This window comes from Erythrolamprus reginae, chromosome 2 (assembly GCF_031021105.1).
Source record: "Erythrolamprus reginae isolate rEryReg1 chromosome 2, rEryReg1.hap1, whole genome shotgun sequence".
NCBI classification, from domain to species: Eukaryota; Metazoa; Chordata; class Lepidosauria; order Squamata; family Dipsadidae; genus Erythrolamprus; species Erythrolamprus reginae.
In genome coordinates, this window is record NC_091951.1 from 45,296,568 (window position 1) to 45,311,783 (window position 15,216).

At 47.0% G+C, this 15,216-nt stretch overlaps 1 protein-coding gene across 3 annotated transcripts in view; it reads left to right on the forward strand.

Moving 5' to 3' along the window:
- LAMB2 (laminin subunit beta 2) overlaps positions 1-15,216 on the forward strand; it is a 116,722-nt gene that overhangs the window by 85,963 nt on the left and 15,543 nt on the right. For 2 of the 3 annotated variants that reach the window (XM_070738059.1, XM_070738060.1), the window contains 4 exons: positions 5,718-5,959; positions 9,685-9,888; positions 10,103-10,247; positions 13,802-14,009. In XM_070738059.1, the coding sequence (XP_070594160.1) occupies positions 5,718-5,959; positions 9,685-9,888; positions 10,103-10,247; positions 13,802-14,009 (799 nt within the window). Of the gene's footprint in view, positions 1-5,717; positions 5,960-9,684; positions 9,889-10,102; positions 10,248-13,775; positions 14,010-15,216 lie in introns of all 3 variants that reach the window. The other variant, XR_011557922.1, reaches the window with a different exon arrangement.

A 15,216-nucleotide genomic window follows, 5' to 3' on the forward strand; every position in this document is an offset into this window, starting at 1 on the left:
CAATGGGGACCAGGTGGGGGTTGCAACTTACCTCCGCTACTGGTGCAGATGGGTGCGCAGCTCCGAGTGACTTGTGGGCATGCGCGCACGTCGGAATGAGATTTGGCTTCTGCGGACATGCAGGAAGCAGGGGTCCCTACACAATTTTGGACAAATGGCAGTGCAATTTCCTTTTGGACTCAAGTGTTGGAGCTCCCCCCAAAAACAAACTTCCAGCAGATGTGGTTGGTAAATCCACAGTAACTGAATTTAAACATCCCTGGGATAAACATATATCCATTGTAAGATAAAATACAGGAAATAGTATAAGGGCAGACTAGATGGACCATGAGGTCTTTTTCTGCCGCCAATCTTCTATGTTTCTATGTTTCTAACCCCCACAAGCAAGCTTTTCCACTGGTTGATCGCTCTTCCCATCAGAAAGTTCCTTCTTATTTCCAGGTTGAAATAAGTCAGTTTGCTTGGTCAGTTTCCATCCATTATTTGGTCATTTTCCACCCATTATTCCTTGTTTGGCCTTCTGGCGCCTTGGAAAACAGCCTGACCCCCTCCTCTCTGTGACAGCCCCTCAAGTATTGGAAGACTGCTGTCATGTCTCCCCTGGTCCTTCTCTTTGCTAGACTTGAAGTAGACCCAGAGACAGGGTTTTGAGCAATCGGTACTTTTATTCAGCTCAGAGAACAAGTGACAGCTCAGCAAGGTAAAGTGACAATTCAGCGAGTACCGACTGACTCTGCCTGGAGAAACCGCTTCTTTTATACTTTTGCGGTTCCCGCCAAAGCTAGAGCCGGCCGCGTCTGAGCCAATCAGGAGCGACTTCCTGCTTGGGCTCAGACAGCGCTGGAAAGAGGAACAAACTATTTACAGAGTTACAAGGTAGCCATTTCAGGATACAACACCCCTCCCCTCATAGTTGGACTCATCCATCAAGACAGCCATGTGACGAAGTCGTCCAATCGGTGAGGCCTCCGAGGCTCTCGCGCTGACCTGCGCAGTTCAATTTCTCCTTCGCCACTGACTGTGGAGGATGGCTCGCCGCTGTTCTCCCGGTGCGGCGGACTTGGCCTGGCAGGCCCAACGAAGGCTTCGGAGGACGAGGATGGCTCGGCGTCGCTGGATGGTTCCCCCTGGCCCGATAAGTCTCTTTGCGTGTTTCTTAGTTCGGGCAATGTACTAAAGTCTGTTGAAGGGGGAGAGTCCATGTCAGCGGGTTGTGGCAATTGATTTTCAGCTCGTTTCCGAATGTGGTCTATGTGTCGTTTCCACAAACGACCATCCTCTAGTTTAACAACATAAGTCTTGGGTGCGTTTTGCTTAACAATAATTCCCTTCATCCAGTTTACATTTCCATCAAAACATTTTACATATACATTTTGTCCCAAATACATTTCTCTTTCTGGTTTCATACACATTTGGTTATTATTAACACAGAACCTTGGATTTAACCTGTCTAATGGTGACCTCAACTTCCTTCCCATCAATAACTCTGCAGGGCTTACATGTGTGTGCGAGTTAGGGGTAATGTGCTGGGTTAGTAAGAATTGGTCCAAGTTTTGTTGCACATGCCCAGGGCCTGACCTGTGCAATGCTTCCTTTGCCACCCGTACGTAACGTTCTGCCAACCCGTTAGCCCAGGGCGAGTAAGGCGAGATGAGGGCATGCCTGACCCCTAGGCCATCTAGGAATAATTCGAATTGCCTGGCTGTTAGCTGTGGCCCATTGTCAGACACTAAGAGATCAGGGCAACCATGGGATGCAAACAGTCTGCTCAATACCTTGATAGTGGCACTTGTGGTTATGTTGTTCATTGCTATTATTTCCAACCATTTGGAGAAGGCATCAACCACTATTAAAAAATACTGAGACCCCACTGGGCCAGCAAAATCAATGTGGATCCTAGACCAAGGACCAGCAGGCTGTTCCCACTCAGCCGGAGTTGTTTTGGGGGGACTGGGCCTTGACTCTTGGCACGGGTCACACTTTGAAACCCAACTTTCAATATCAGCATCTAGCCCTGGCCACCATAAATGCCCCCTTGCTAGGCTCTTCATCCTGACAATCCCAGGATGGCCCACGTGTAACATTTTGAGTACCTTTTCCCTTAGGCGTTTGGGGATGATCACTCTATCCCCCCACAGCAAACAACCTTTTACATACAATAATTCAAGCCTTTTGTTTTTAAAATCACACAATTCAGGTTTAACAATATCATTTTGCCATCCCTTTAGAACACAGTTCACCACTTGTTTAAGGATTTGATCTTGCTGCGTGTGTGCAGCTACCTCTTTTGCTGTGGTTAGTGGGTTTTCCTCGAGTTCTATCATTAGCACATCTGTGGAAGGAACAGGGTCTTCCACTAAGTCTGCTATGGGGCATCTGCTGAGGCCGTCTGCATGATTGATTTCCTTCCCCCCCTTGTGGGTGAGCTCATACTGATACCCTGAGAGGAAAAGAGCCCATCTGATTAGTCTTGGAGACATAAAAGGTGGAGTGGGCTTGTTGGGGGCTAGCAGGCCTAGTAGGGGTTTGTGGTCAGTGACTAGCTCAAAGCTTCTTCCAAAAATGTAATTGTGAAACTTCTTCACCCCTGCCACTAATGCTAGAGCCTCCTTGTCTAACTGGCTATAATTCCTCTCTGTGCTGGTCATGGTTCTTGAAAAAAATGCTATTGGGGCCTCTGTCTTATTAGGTAGAACGTGAGCTAAGACTCCTCCTATGCCGTACGGCGAAGCGTCGCAGGTGAGCCTAATGGGTAGTGAAGCACTATATTGGACTACTACACTTTTCGAAGTTAATAAATTTTTTATTTGAGAAAAAGCTTCACGTTCAGTTTTCCCCCATGTCCAGCGGGCTTCCTTCTGGAGTAAACGATGGAGAGGCTCTGCTACTGTTGCCTTCTGCTTTAAAAAAACGGAATAAAAATTAAGGAGGCCCAAAAATGCCTGCAACTCATTCTTATCTCGTGGCTCTGGGGCTTCTCTAATTGCTCTCAGCTTCTCTGTTGTGGGGTGGATACCTTCTTTATCTATTTTATACCCAAGGAATTCAATACTGTTAGTTCCCCAGACACATTTATCAGGCTTGATTCGTAACCCTTTGTCCTGTAGCCTCTTAAGTACTTCCCTTATTCTTTTGTTCACTTGTTCCTGGTTTTCCCCTGCAATTAAGATGTCATCAAAATATGGAATTGCCCCATTTACCCCTGACAATAGGCGTTCCATGATGCTCTGGAATATTCCTGGGGCTATGCTTACCCCAAACTGTAACCTCGTGCATTTGAAAGCCCCCCTGTGCGTTACAATCGTTTGAGCGTTTGCTGTTTGTTCATCGACCGGAAGTTGCTGGTAAGCCTGCGCCAGGTCGATCTTTGCGAACCTTTTTCCCTCCCCCAGGGAGTGTAAGAGTTGTTGCACAACCGGGATGGGGTAGGGGTGGTGTTGGAGTGCCTTATTCAGGGTTGATTTGTAATCAGCGCAAACTCTTAAAGAGCCATCTGGCTTCAGGGGTGTCACTATGGGAGTTTCCCATGGCCCCTGTTCCACAGGGACCAAAATACCTTGACTAATGAGTTTGTCCAGCTGCATGTCTAGCTTGGGGAGAAGCGGAAGGGGGACCCTGCGAGGTTTCAGTCTAACCGGTGGGACCTTGGGGTCAATAGAGAAAGATATAGGGGGTCCCTTATACAATCCCAAGGTGGGGCTGAACACTTCAGGGAACTCTTTCACAAAGTTAGGCATATTATCACAGTTTACATTACACACACCCGAAATTTCGATCCCCAACGGTTCCATCCACGCTAGACCCAGCAGGGAGTGTTTGGCCCCCGTCACAATAAGCATGGGAAGGGTACATTTAACATTCTTAAATGCAATAGGTACATTTGCTGTTCCCAGGACCGAGATTACCCCCCCTTGGAAGTCTCTGATCACCAAAGAGGTTTGAGTTAGGTCAGCCTTAGACACATTAGGCATATATAGTTTAAATTTTTCCCAGGGCATGATGGTATATCTCGAGCCCGTATCCAGCTCCATTGAGCAAGGCTGGTTATTTAGTAACAATGAGATAACAATTTTAGCCCCCTTTTTGGTTGCCGTGTTATTCACGGAAAATTGAGAGTTACCTCTATTGTAGTCGCGGTTAGCGGTTGAGTAGTTCCTTTGACCCGAGTTGCGGAACGGTCTCCTTTCTCGCGATTGGGGGGGCTGGTTTTGAGGTCGCTGGTATTGTTGTGTGGCAAAAGTTTCTTCTGGTGCCGTTGCCCTGCATGCGATGGCGATGTGGCCTCTCCGGTTGCAACGGCGGCAAGTAGCGTCTCGGAAGGGGCATCGATGGCGCTGGTGATTTCCCCGGCAGCCCGCGCAGGGGGCTGGGTGAGTAGCTCTAGGGTGTCTCGGCTGGTCTTGCAGGAGGAGGCAGTTGTCCCCGTTGCTAGTTGGCTGGCTGAGGTCGTCTGTTCCCACGGCGCTGGGAGACTCGGCGTCGATTTTGGCAATGATTTCTCGCCTTCCGTGCTCTTTTAATTCTCTTGCCGCTGCGTCGGCTGCTTCCGCGGTCTGCGCTAATTTAATTACGGTTTGTAGAGTCGGCTCTTCTTCGGTGAGGAGTTTATTTCTCACTGTGTTGCTCTTCATGCCGAAAACCAAGGCGTCGGTGAGGCGAGCTTCCGGGTCTTTAAACTTGCATTGAGCAAGTACCGTTCGAAGCCGCGTTGTAAATTGGCTGATCGACTCGGTTTCTCTCTGAGCCATCATGTGGAATTGATGCCGGTAAACCATGGCTGGTCTGGTTGGTTTGAAATGGCTCGCTAGTTTCTGTTGAAGTATGTCCCACGCTGTGGTTCTTGCTTGTTCTGGTTCGGTGAGAGTTTGGGCGAGTCTACGGATCTCTGCGCCGCAGTAGTTGAGAAAAATAGCCCGTCTGCGATCGGCTCCGGCGTCCTGCATTCCCGCCGCCTCGAGGAAGATCTCGAAGGTGGCCATGTACTCGTCCCATGTCATTTTCTCGGGATCGAAGAGTTCCGGAGCCTGGCCGATCTGGATTTTGTCCATGTTGCACGTGAAGTTCTTCCGTTCGTTCGTCGCCAGTGAAGTAGACCCAGAGACAGGGTTTTGAGCAATCGGTACTTTTATTCAGCTCAGAGAACAAGTGACAGCTCAGCAAGGTAAAGTGACAATTCAGCGAGTACCGACTGACTCTGCCTGGAGAAACCGCTTCTTTTATACTTTTGCGGTTCCTGCCAAAGCTAGAGCCGGCTGCGTCTGAGCCAATCAGGAGCGACTTCCTGCTTGGGCTCAGACAGCGCTGGAAAGAGGAACAAACTATTTACAGAGTTACAAGGTAGCCATTTCAGGATACAACAAGACTGACTATGCCGAGTTCCTGCAACTGCTCTTCGTATGTTTTAGTTTCCAGTTCCCTAATCATTCTGGTTGCTCTCTTCTGCCCTTTCTCCAGAGTTTCAATGTCTTTTTTGTAGTGTGGTGACCAAAACTGGATGCAGTACTCTAGATGTGGTCTTATTTAGTTGTGGGGGTGTCACTTGGAACCTCGACACTGTGCTGTGGGAACAAATCATGTTCTGTATCATCTCTTTCCCCCAGTTGGGGAGTTTAGGAAAAACATTGATGGTTCTAGGAGTCTAGAATCTAGTGGAAGAGGTTTTACTGCCCAGGAGAGATCCCTGGGATGCTTATTTTGAATAATTCCTCACCTGGCAGGGGCCTACGACAGCATCCACCAGTCCTTTGTGCAGTCACGCGAAGCAGAGCACCAGGCTAATGCCTCGACCTTGGCTGTGCCCAGCCCCGTCAGCCAATCAGCTGCTTTCAGGCGTCGCACAGAACACCTGATGACGTCCCGTAGGGAAGCTTTCAATCGGCAGAATGCCGCCAACCGCCGAGGGCTGGTGGACCTCTCGACGCGCACCCGAGGGCTGAGCCTGGATCTGATCAATGAGAAGGTGAGGGAGCATGGGGACAGGGTGTTTCAAGTCTGTTAAGACAACTTGGAAATGTTTTGTGTTAGTTATTTTACCTCATCTTCATTACTTTATAAGTAATTCAAGGTTTGCTAAGCATGCCTAATACAGTGGTACCTCTACTTATGAACTTAATTAGTTCTGTAACCAGGTTCTTACATAGAAAAGTTTGTAAGAAGAAACAATTTTTCCCATAGGAATCAATGTAAAAGCAAATAATGTGTGCGATTGGGGAAACCACAGGGAGGGTGGAGGCCCTGTTTCCTCCCAGGAGATTCCTAGAGAGGCCCCATGGAGACTTCTCCCTGCCTTTTCCAGCCCTGTTTCCTCCCAGGAGATTCCTAGAGAGGCCACAGAGAGGCTTCTCCCTGCCTTTTCCAGCCCTGTTTCCTCCCAGGAGATTCCTAGAGAGGCCCCACGGAGGCTTCTCCCCGCCTTTTTCAGCCCTGTTTCTTCCCAGGAGATTCCTAGAGAGGCGCCATGGAGACCTCTTCCCGCCTTTTCCAGCCCTGTTTCCTCCCAGGAGATTCTAGAGAGGCCCCATGGAGACTTCTCCCTGCCTTTTCCAGCCCTGTTTCCTCCCAAGAGATTCCTAGAGAGGCCCCACGGAGGCTTCTCCCCGCCTTTTCCGGTTATAGTTTCGGAGGCTCAGGTTTGTAAGTGGAAAATGGTTCTTGAGAAGAGGCAAAAAAATCTTCAACACCCGGTTCTTATCTAGAAAAGTTTGTAAGTAGAGGCGTTTGTAGGTAGAGGTACCACTGTATTCCTTCCTCCTGCTATTTCCCCCACAACTCTATGAGGTGGGTTGGGCTGAGAGAGAGAGTCACCAGCCCAAAGTCATCCGTCTTGTTTTCATGCGCCTAGAGCAGGATTAGAACTCACCCTTTCCTGGTGATTGGCCTAAAATCATCAAACTAGTTTTCATTATTATTAGTATTATTTATTGGATTTGTAAGCCGTCCCTCTCCGCAGACTCGGGGCGTCTAACAACAATAATAAAAACAGCATGTAACAATCCAATACTAAAACAACTAAAAAACCCTTATTATAAAACCAAATATACATACAAACATACCATGCATAAAATTGTAAAGGCCTAGGGGGAAAGAATATCTCAGTTCCCCCATGCCTGGCGGAAGAGGTGGGTTTTAAGAAGCTTACGAAAGGCAAGGCGGGTGGGGGCAATATTAATCTCTCAGGGGAGTTGGTTCCAGAGGGCCGGGGCCGCCACAGAGAAGGTTCTTCCCCTGGGTCCTGCCAAACGACATTCTTTAGTTTACGGGACCCGGAGAAGGCCAACTCTGTGGGACCTAACTGGTCACAGTACCTAAGGCAGTACTGGAACTTTCTGTCTCCTGATGATTGCCCTAAAGCAGTGATGGTGGACCTATAACACGCGTGCCACAGGTGGCACGTGGAGCCATATCGGAGGGCACGCGAGGCATTGCCGTATGTCAGCTCCAGCACGTATGCATGCCCTGCCTAGCTGATTTTCAGCCGTTTCGCCCTTTGGATGCTTCAGGGAAGCTTTCTCCTGGTTTGGACTGGTTCACCCGAACCAGAAGCTTCCCTGAAGTCCCAGAATGCAAAAAACCATCTAACGGGAAGGTTGGAAAAATGGACTTCCGGTTTGCCCATTGTGCTGTTTTTTGCACTCCAGAGAGTTCAGGGAAGCTTCCTGAAGCCCCGGAGTGCGAAAAACAGCCCAACGGGCAAACCACAAGTTCATTTTCTGAACTTCAGTGGGACCACTGGGGGGATTGTGCTGGGGCAGTGCTGGGGTGCACATGTGGGGGGGGGGGAGGAAGGGGTGTGGGCAAGCTAGCACACACAAACACACACACACACACATGCTTTGGCACTCGAACCAAAAAAGGTTCACCATCACTGGCCTAACGTCACTGAACTGGCTTTCCTGCCTAAGGCGGGACTAGAACTCTCTTGTCTCCTGATGATTGACCCAAAGTTACCCAGCTGGCTTTCATGCATAAGATGGGACTAGAACTCACTGTTTCCTGGTTTCTAGGGCAACACCTTCACCCAATGAAGGGCTACCAAAATGTTTAGTACCACACTGTGGGCGTGGCCTATGCAGGACACCCTGCATTTTCTTTCAAAATCTTTCAGTGCAAATTGGGTGCTGTGGGGTGGTGCTCCATTTTCGCCACCCCACTGCATTTCTCTTCCCCCACCCTCCCGGTCTGGGCAGCCGCCCGCCCCTGCCTTCACCATTACATTAAACTGCCTTTGCAAAATTGGGCAACAGCGATAGAAAGCGCTCAGGCAATAACAGTCTTGGGTTGGAAGAATGCAACAAAATGGACAATGCAAAATTGGTACCGGCACATTTATTTATTTATTTATTTTATTTATTTTTATTTTATTTATTTATTTTGTCCAATACACAAATGAGGGTTTTAGTGGGTATATATCTATATACACATAGTAAAATACATGATGAAGGTTATAGAGGAGATACTCATGGTAAAATATATCTAAGAAAGAATAGAAAAGAAGATATAGGAATAGAACATATCAATGAAAGAGTAGAAGAAGAGATATAGGAATAGAAGAAAGGTATAGGAGATATAGGAGAGCAATAGGACAGGGGACGGAAGGCACTCTAGTGCACTTGTACTCGCCCCTTGGTGGACCATATTCAATTTGAGATTATGGATAAAAGGATGAATTCGGTGAATGAAACTGACTTGCAACAACTGATGGGGCGATGGGACAAGGTAAGACGATATATGGCGAGTAGAATCCGAGACCGAGCTACAAGGAATAAATTGGAATCACTCTATAATATGTAAACAGATATTTTGCTCTTGAGTTAAAATGGTGTATACAAGAAATACCCCCAATTTGGTGGTGGTGGGTGAATGCTTGTCTGGTGGTGGGCATTACTCACAGAGCACCTATTTTATGTTGTGTGTGTGTGTTCATATTATTTTAAAAAATCAATAAAAATATTAAATATATATTTAAAAAATGGGGCAACAGTGCTGGCGCCATCAGAGAATTTGGACCTCTTGATATCAGTGTAGTTGAAATAAATCCACCATATGGGTGTGAGCTGCTTTGGGAAGGAATTGTTTCCTTGCCTTAATTAAATAATTGTAAGTTTACCTGGGAATTTACTGTCATAAGTTTCAAGATTTATTTTTTTTAAACACAAATTGGCTTTAAAATCCATGTAGTTCTTGTTTCTTTGGTTTGCCAGCTTCGGGGAGCTTGGCAGGAGCGAAGTTGAAGCTCACGACAAGATTTAACATAAATGAAACAAAGAAAAGTTCGGGCAGGTTAACTAGCTTATCAGCGCAAAGAGTATCTGTCACCCAGAACTGCTTTTCTCTTGGGAGAAAATTACCACTATTTCCCACCTCTCCTTCCATTATTCCCTTTCTCTTTCTCTGCTCCCTTCCCCAGCAATAGCTGTGTGTTTCTATGAATAAATATGAATACCAGTAAATCCGGTGCAACTAATCAAGGGAACTGTGTTCCCCAAAAGTTTATTTATTTGTCTCTAGGGTGCCATAAGCCTCTTGGGTGCAGGATGGAGTCCAAATAAAGGTTTATGCAATTGCCGGTGTCAACTGAGGGGAAGAACAGTCCGAGGAGCTGTGGTCAAAAGCATGGGGGGGGGGAGAAATAGAGTGAAAGGCCCTGCAGCTTCAGCAGCAACTCTCCCTGCCCCCCACCCTTAGGTCTGTGGGGCCCAAGGAGACGCTCCCTGTGCCATCGATTCCTGTGGAGGGGCCGGTTGCTATGACGAGGACGGCAGGCGTCACTGTGGAGGCCTCAACTGCGATGGAGCAGTGGCCACAGCTGACAACGCACTGGACCGAGCCCGTCATGTCGAAGAGGAGCTGCACAACGCCGTCTCTGAAGTGGAAAGCCTGCTGCATCAGGTAGGGATGGCTGCTCGGTTGACATCTGGGCAGGGAAGATCGTGAGAACAGCTCGGTTCTGTGCCTTTTATAACCCCTGTCAGATGATTCCCAAATGGGATTCCTTCCATTTTCGGGAGCTGCAGCAACTTCCTCATCTCTGTGTATCTGCTGCCCCCTGCTGGTTGGCCAGGGCCTCAGATTTTATTTATTTATTTCGGGGGGGGGGTGGCAGGTCTCCAACGCCAAGGCCCGTGCAACTGAAGCAAAGCAGAGGGCACAGACAGCTTTGGATCACGCCAATGCCACCAAAGCTCGGCTGGAGCACTCGAACAAGGAGCTGCGAGACCTTATCCAGCAAGTCAAAGAATTCCTTAATCGTAAGTACAAGAGCTGTGAGATCTCCCTTTCTCTTCTCTTTTTGCTGTGTTTTATTAAAAGTATATAGCATAAGATGCACCAAAGTATATACTATAAGATGCACCAAAGTATAAGACGTACCTTAGTTTTGGGGGAGGGAAATAGGAAAAAGGTCCCATCGACTAAACAATGTCATTTGGCGGGCCCCAGGGGAAGAGCCTTCTCTGTGGCGGCCCTGGCCCTCTGGAACCAACTCCCCCCGGAGATTAGAACTGCCCCCACCCTCCCTGTCTTTCGTAAACTACTCAAGACTCATTTATGCCGCCAGGCATGGGGGAGTTAAGATATTCCTTCCCCCTAGGCCATTACAAGTTATGCATGGTATGTTTGTGTGTATGTTTGGTTTTTATAAAGAAGGGTTTTTAGTTGTTTTATTAATTGGATTGTTACATGCTGTTTTTATCATTGTTGTTAGCCGCCCCGAGTCTGCGGAGAGGGGCAGCATACAAATCCAATAAATAATCAATAATCAATAATAATAATAATAATAAAAAGAATCTGCTTACCAGGTATTCATCTGGCTAGTGTCCTTAGCCAGCACATTATTTTATCCCCTGGTTAGGGCTTTCAAAAATCTTTATTCGGAGAGAGTAACAATGAAAGAGCTTGCAAGCTGTGAACATCATTAGCACCTGGAAAGAAACATTCGGAGCAAGTAGAGCAATGGAAAAAACCCGGCAAAGACGTAGGGCTTGGAAAACATTCTTCGCAGAGAGTAACAATGAAAGAGATTGCAAGGGGGTAAGAGCTGGGAATATCGTTAGCACCTGGTTAGGGCTGGAGAAAAACATTTGGAGCAGGTTAAAGTAATGAAACAAGCCCTGCAAAGACTTAGGGCTTGGAAAACATTCTTTGCACAAACAACGAAAGAGCCTGCAAGGTAAGAGCTGGGAAGATTGTTAGCAGCTAGTTAGGGCTGGGGGGGAAAAGCTACATGCAGAGTATAAGACACACTCCAATTATCAGCCTCTTTTAGGGAGGGAAAAGGTGCGTCTTATACTCCAAAAAATATGGTATTCTACCTTTTACGAATTTCAACACAAGTTGTATAAAATATTCCAGGGATAGTCGAAAACATTGAAGAAAAACTAATAAGTATAAAATAAAATGGAAAGATGTAAAAAGAAGAAAAAAGCCAGCCTTCATGCCTTCAATATCATTCAATTTTCTGACATCATTCCTGGCCCAACCGTATTTTTGGAGTATAAGACGCACCTTAATTTTGGGGGAGGAAAAGAGGTGAAACGAATCTTCCTACCAGGTATTCATCTGGCTGACCATCCTTAGTCTGGTCAGCTTGAGCACATTATTTTATCCCCTGCTTAGGGCCTTAAAAAACATTGGGAGAGAGTAACAATAAAAAAGCCTGCAAGCTGGTAAGCACTGGGAAGATCGTTAGTTCCTCGTTGGAATGGAAATAACCTTCTTCAGAGGGAGTAGCAATGAAAAAAAGCCTGCAAAGACTTAGGGCTGGAAAAATATTCTTCGGAGAGAGTAGCAACAGCCTGCAAGCTGATAAGAGCCAGGAAGATCTTTAGCATGTTAGGACTGAAAAGCAAAAGCTTCAGAACAAAGCTACATTCTGAATATAAGACATACCCAAATTTTAAGCCTCTTTTAGGGAGGAAAAAGGTGCATCTTGCAGTCCGTAAAATAAGTCATAACAGCTAAACCACCTTTGACTGATTTCAGAAACCTAAACAGGCCCAGTTGTGGTTAAAGCACCACAAAAGAGCAGGATAGTGGGAGAGCCGGTCTGGTTAATGTGCTGGCCTGGAACCAGAGAGACAGACACAGGTTCAAATCTATCCTCAGCCCTAGGAACGTCCACTCCTACCACATGGGGTTGTTGTTATTGTGGAGAAGGAGTTTAATTTTACACTTTGAAGTCCCCGAGGCAGCAGCGGTGGCTGAGGGAAGTCCCTGGTTACCTTATCTCTCGTGGTGACCTTTCCTCGTCGCCAGATGTTAGATCCTTACAAGAATCAGGACTGCAGACTCTTAGAGTAAGTAACGGTTCTTTTTATTAGAGCAAAAGGTAACGGTTCACAGAATGGAAACAAGACAACAACGAAACATGGCCGTGCCTGGCAGCTATATATACCCCGGGCTGCCAGGCTGAGCCAACCAATCACCTTGTAGTATTTTCCTGCCCAAGGAATATGGGGCGGGTACAAGGCCTAACTGTCCTCTGGACACAACACTAACTAAGGGGAAATGGTATTTTGAATTAACAACTTCAAAGAAGACATTAGCAGGACACACACACACAAACAAGTATTGCCCAGAACCCTGTCTAAACACAGCCATTGTGATGACTTTGGGAATCAAATTCAACTCAAGGGAATCTTTCTGTGTTTGATGCCAGAATGTCTTGAGATCACACTTATTATAAGATCTCTGAATTTGGCAGGAACATTTAAAAAAAAAAGCAACGTTGGGATTCAAAATGTGATCATGGATGTTCATACGCTAACTCACTTTGCTTCAAAAATGGCAACCCCTGGAAACTAGAAGTAAGAAAGTACATGAAGATGTATTTATTTATTTATTCATTTATTTATTCATTCATTCATTCATTCATTCATTCATTTATTTATTTATTTGTTAAATCTATTAAATTCATATGTTGCCCATCTCCCGAATATGCAACCTGTTAAGATTTAAGAATGGAAGGGAGGGAGGGGAGGGAGGAAGGAAGGAAGGAAGGGAGAAAAAAAGGGAGAAAGAAAAAGAGAGGGGGGAGGGAGGAAGGAAAGAAAGAAAGAAAGGGAGAAAGAAAAAGAGAGAGGGAGGGAGGAAGGAAAGAAAGAGAAAGAAAGAAAGAAAGAAAGAAAGAAAGAAAGAAAGAAAGAAAGAAAGACAGAAAGAGGTCATTATTCCTGAATGTGTCCCAAATTCCTCCATGCTTTTCTCTGGGCTTGCCTGAATTAACTTTTTACTTCCTTGGGAATCTCTTTTTGCTCTCCCAATTTCTAAAAACCATTTGCCTGTTCAGCCTTCCCCAGCCTCTCTAGAGATATTGATTTACAGGTGCTCTAATGGTTAACTAAGCATATAGATCAATTACCTCCATGTGCTGCAGCTGCAGCAACCAACTCCCTCTTTGAATCTGGCATTTGCAATCAGATCTTCTCGAAGATCAGGGCAAGTTCAGGCCATTTTCAATTTTTGAGAGCCCCAGCCCAAAATAGTAAAAACTTATGAAAACAGAACACAAGTATCAGGGAAGGGGGCAGTGCTGGTGAAAATATGCAAGTGGCAAATTGAGATCTAAGCCTTGTCTCTTTGGCACATCTGTGCAACATCTGTGTGCCTGCCACTGTCTCCTAAATTTAAAAACACCTCAGTGAGAAAATGTATACTTTTGGGAGAATTTGGGAGAACATTTGCATCGGGATGGAATTCCCCAGACGTAAGGCAGGGGCCCCTTTAAGAGGGAGCCCTGTGGATAGCCAGGAAGGGGGCTGCCATTTACTTTTCCACAGCTCTAATGGATCCATCCTGCATACAGTCGAGGGGGCAGATCCCGACAGCATTGCACTGGTGGCTTCCCGCGTGCTGGAGCTCTCCATCCCGGCATCCCCCGTGCAGATCCGCCATCTTGCCGAGGAGATCAAGGAGCGGGTCAGCAGCCTGGCCAATGTGGATGCCATCCTGGACCAAACCGCAGGCGACGTCCGCATCGCAGGGCAGCTACTGCAGGAGGCACGCCGGGCCAAGTGAGTATGGCAGGGGGAGCGGAGGGAGCTCAGGAAAAGCAGAGCCAAATCTCTTTTCCCCTGGATTCTGTTCTGCCGGGCTCTCTGATAGGAGCCTCCCGAAAATTCAAGGGTACAAATTTCAGACACACACACGTTTGAAAATTCAAAACAATGTTCTTTATCACAAAAGTCAAAATAAACTAAGCACTCTTTTTGTATTGCAAAGAGCACTCGTCCCAAAACAACCAGGTAGTCTGTACAATTTCCCTTAAGCAGTCATTAAGTACTTAGCTAGCAGCTCTGAAGAAACTTCACACCCCTTCTTCTTCCAATGAAGTGAGACACACACACACACACACACGTTGCTCTGCTTTGGTTTCAAAGGCGTGAAAAATCAACAAACAAAGTCCAGAAAACAGCAACGATTCCTGAAGAACTGCGATCAGATACTCTTTCACAACGGCCAAACCCACATGCTGCTATTTATAGCAGCAGCCCTAATTACTGGAGCCCCACCCAACCACAGGTGGCCTCATTTTCTCTTGTAATAATCCTTTAGTTGTTGTCTCCTATGCATCACTCTACGCATGCGTGGATGTGTCATTAATTCTTGTTCAGAATCCAAGGATGATACAGACGATTGATCTCCTCCTGGGCTGTCTGCAAAACTCCCCTCTTCCCTGTCACTCATGCTTCCTTGGTCAGAGGAGGCTTCATCGGCAGATTCCATCGGAAGCAAAACAGGCTTGCGGCATGTGATGTCTCCCCCACATCCACCTGCACATTCCTTGGGGCAGGAGCTGGGCCAGAGCTAACCACAACAGATTCTGATCAATTTCTGGTGGGTGATTGCATAGGACAGTGATGACAAACCTATGGCAAGGGTGCCACAGGTGGCACGTGGAGCCCTATCTGCTGGCATGCAAGCCATTGCCCTAACTCAGCTCCAACGTGCATGTGTGTGCCGGCAAACTGATTTTTGGCTCAGAGGCTCTGGGAGGGCGTTTTTGGCTTCCAGAGAGCCTCCAAGGGGATGGGAGAGGGCGTTTTTATCCTTCCACGGCTCCAGGGAAGCCTTTGGAGCCTGGGGAGGGCGAAACACAAGTCTACTGGGCCCAACAGAAGTTGGGAAACAGGCCATTTCCAGCCTCCAGAGGGCCTCGGGGGGGGGGGGGGGCTCAGAAGCTGTTTTCGCCCTCCCCAGGCATTGAATTATGGATGTGGA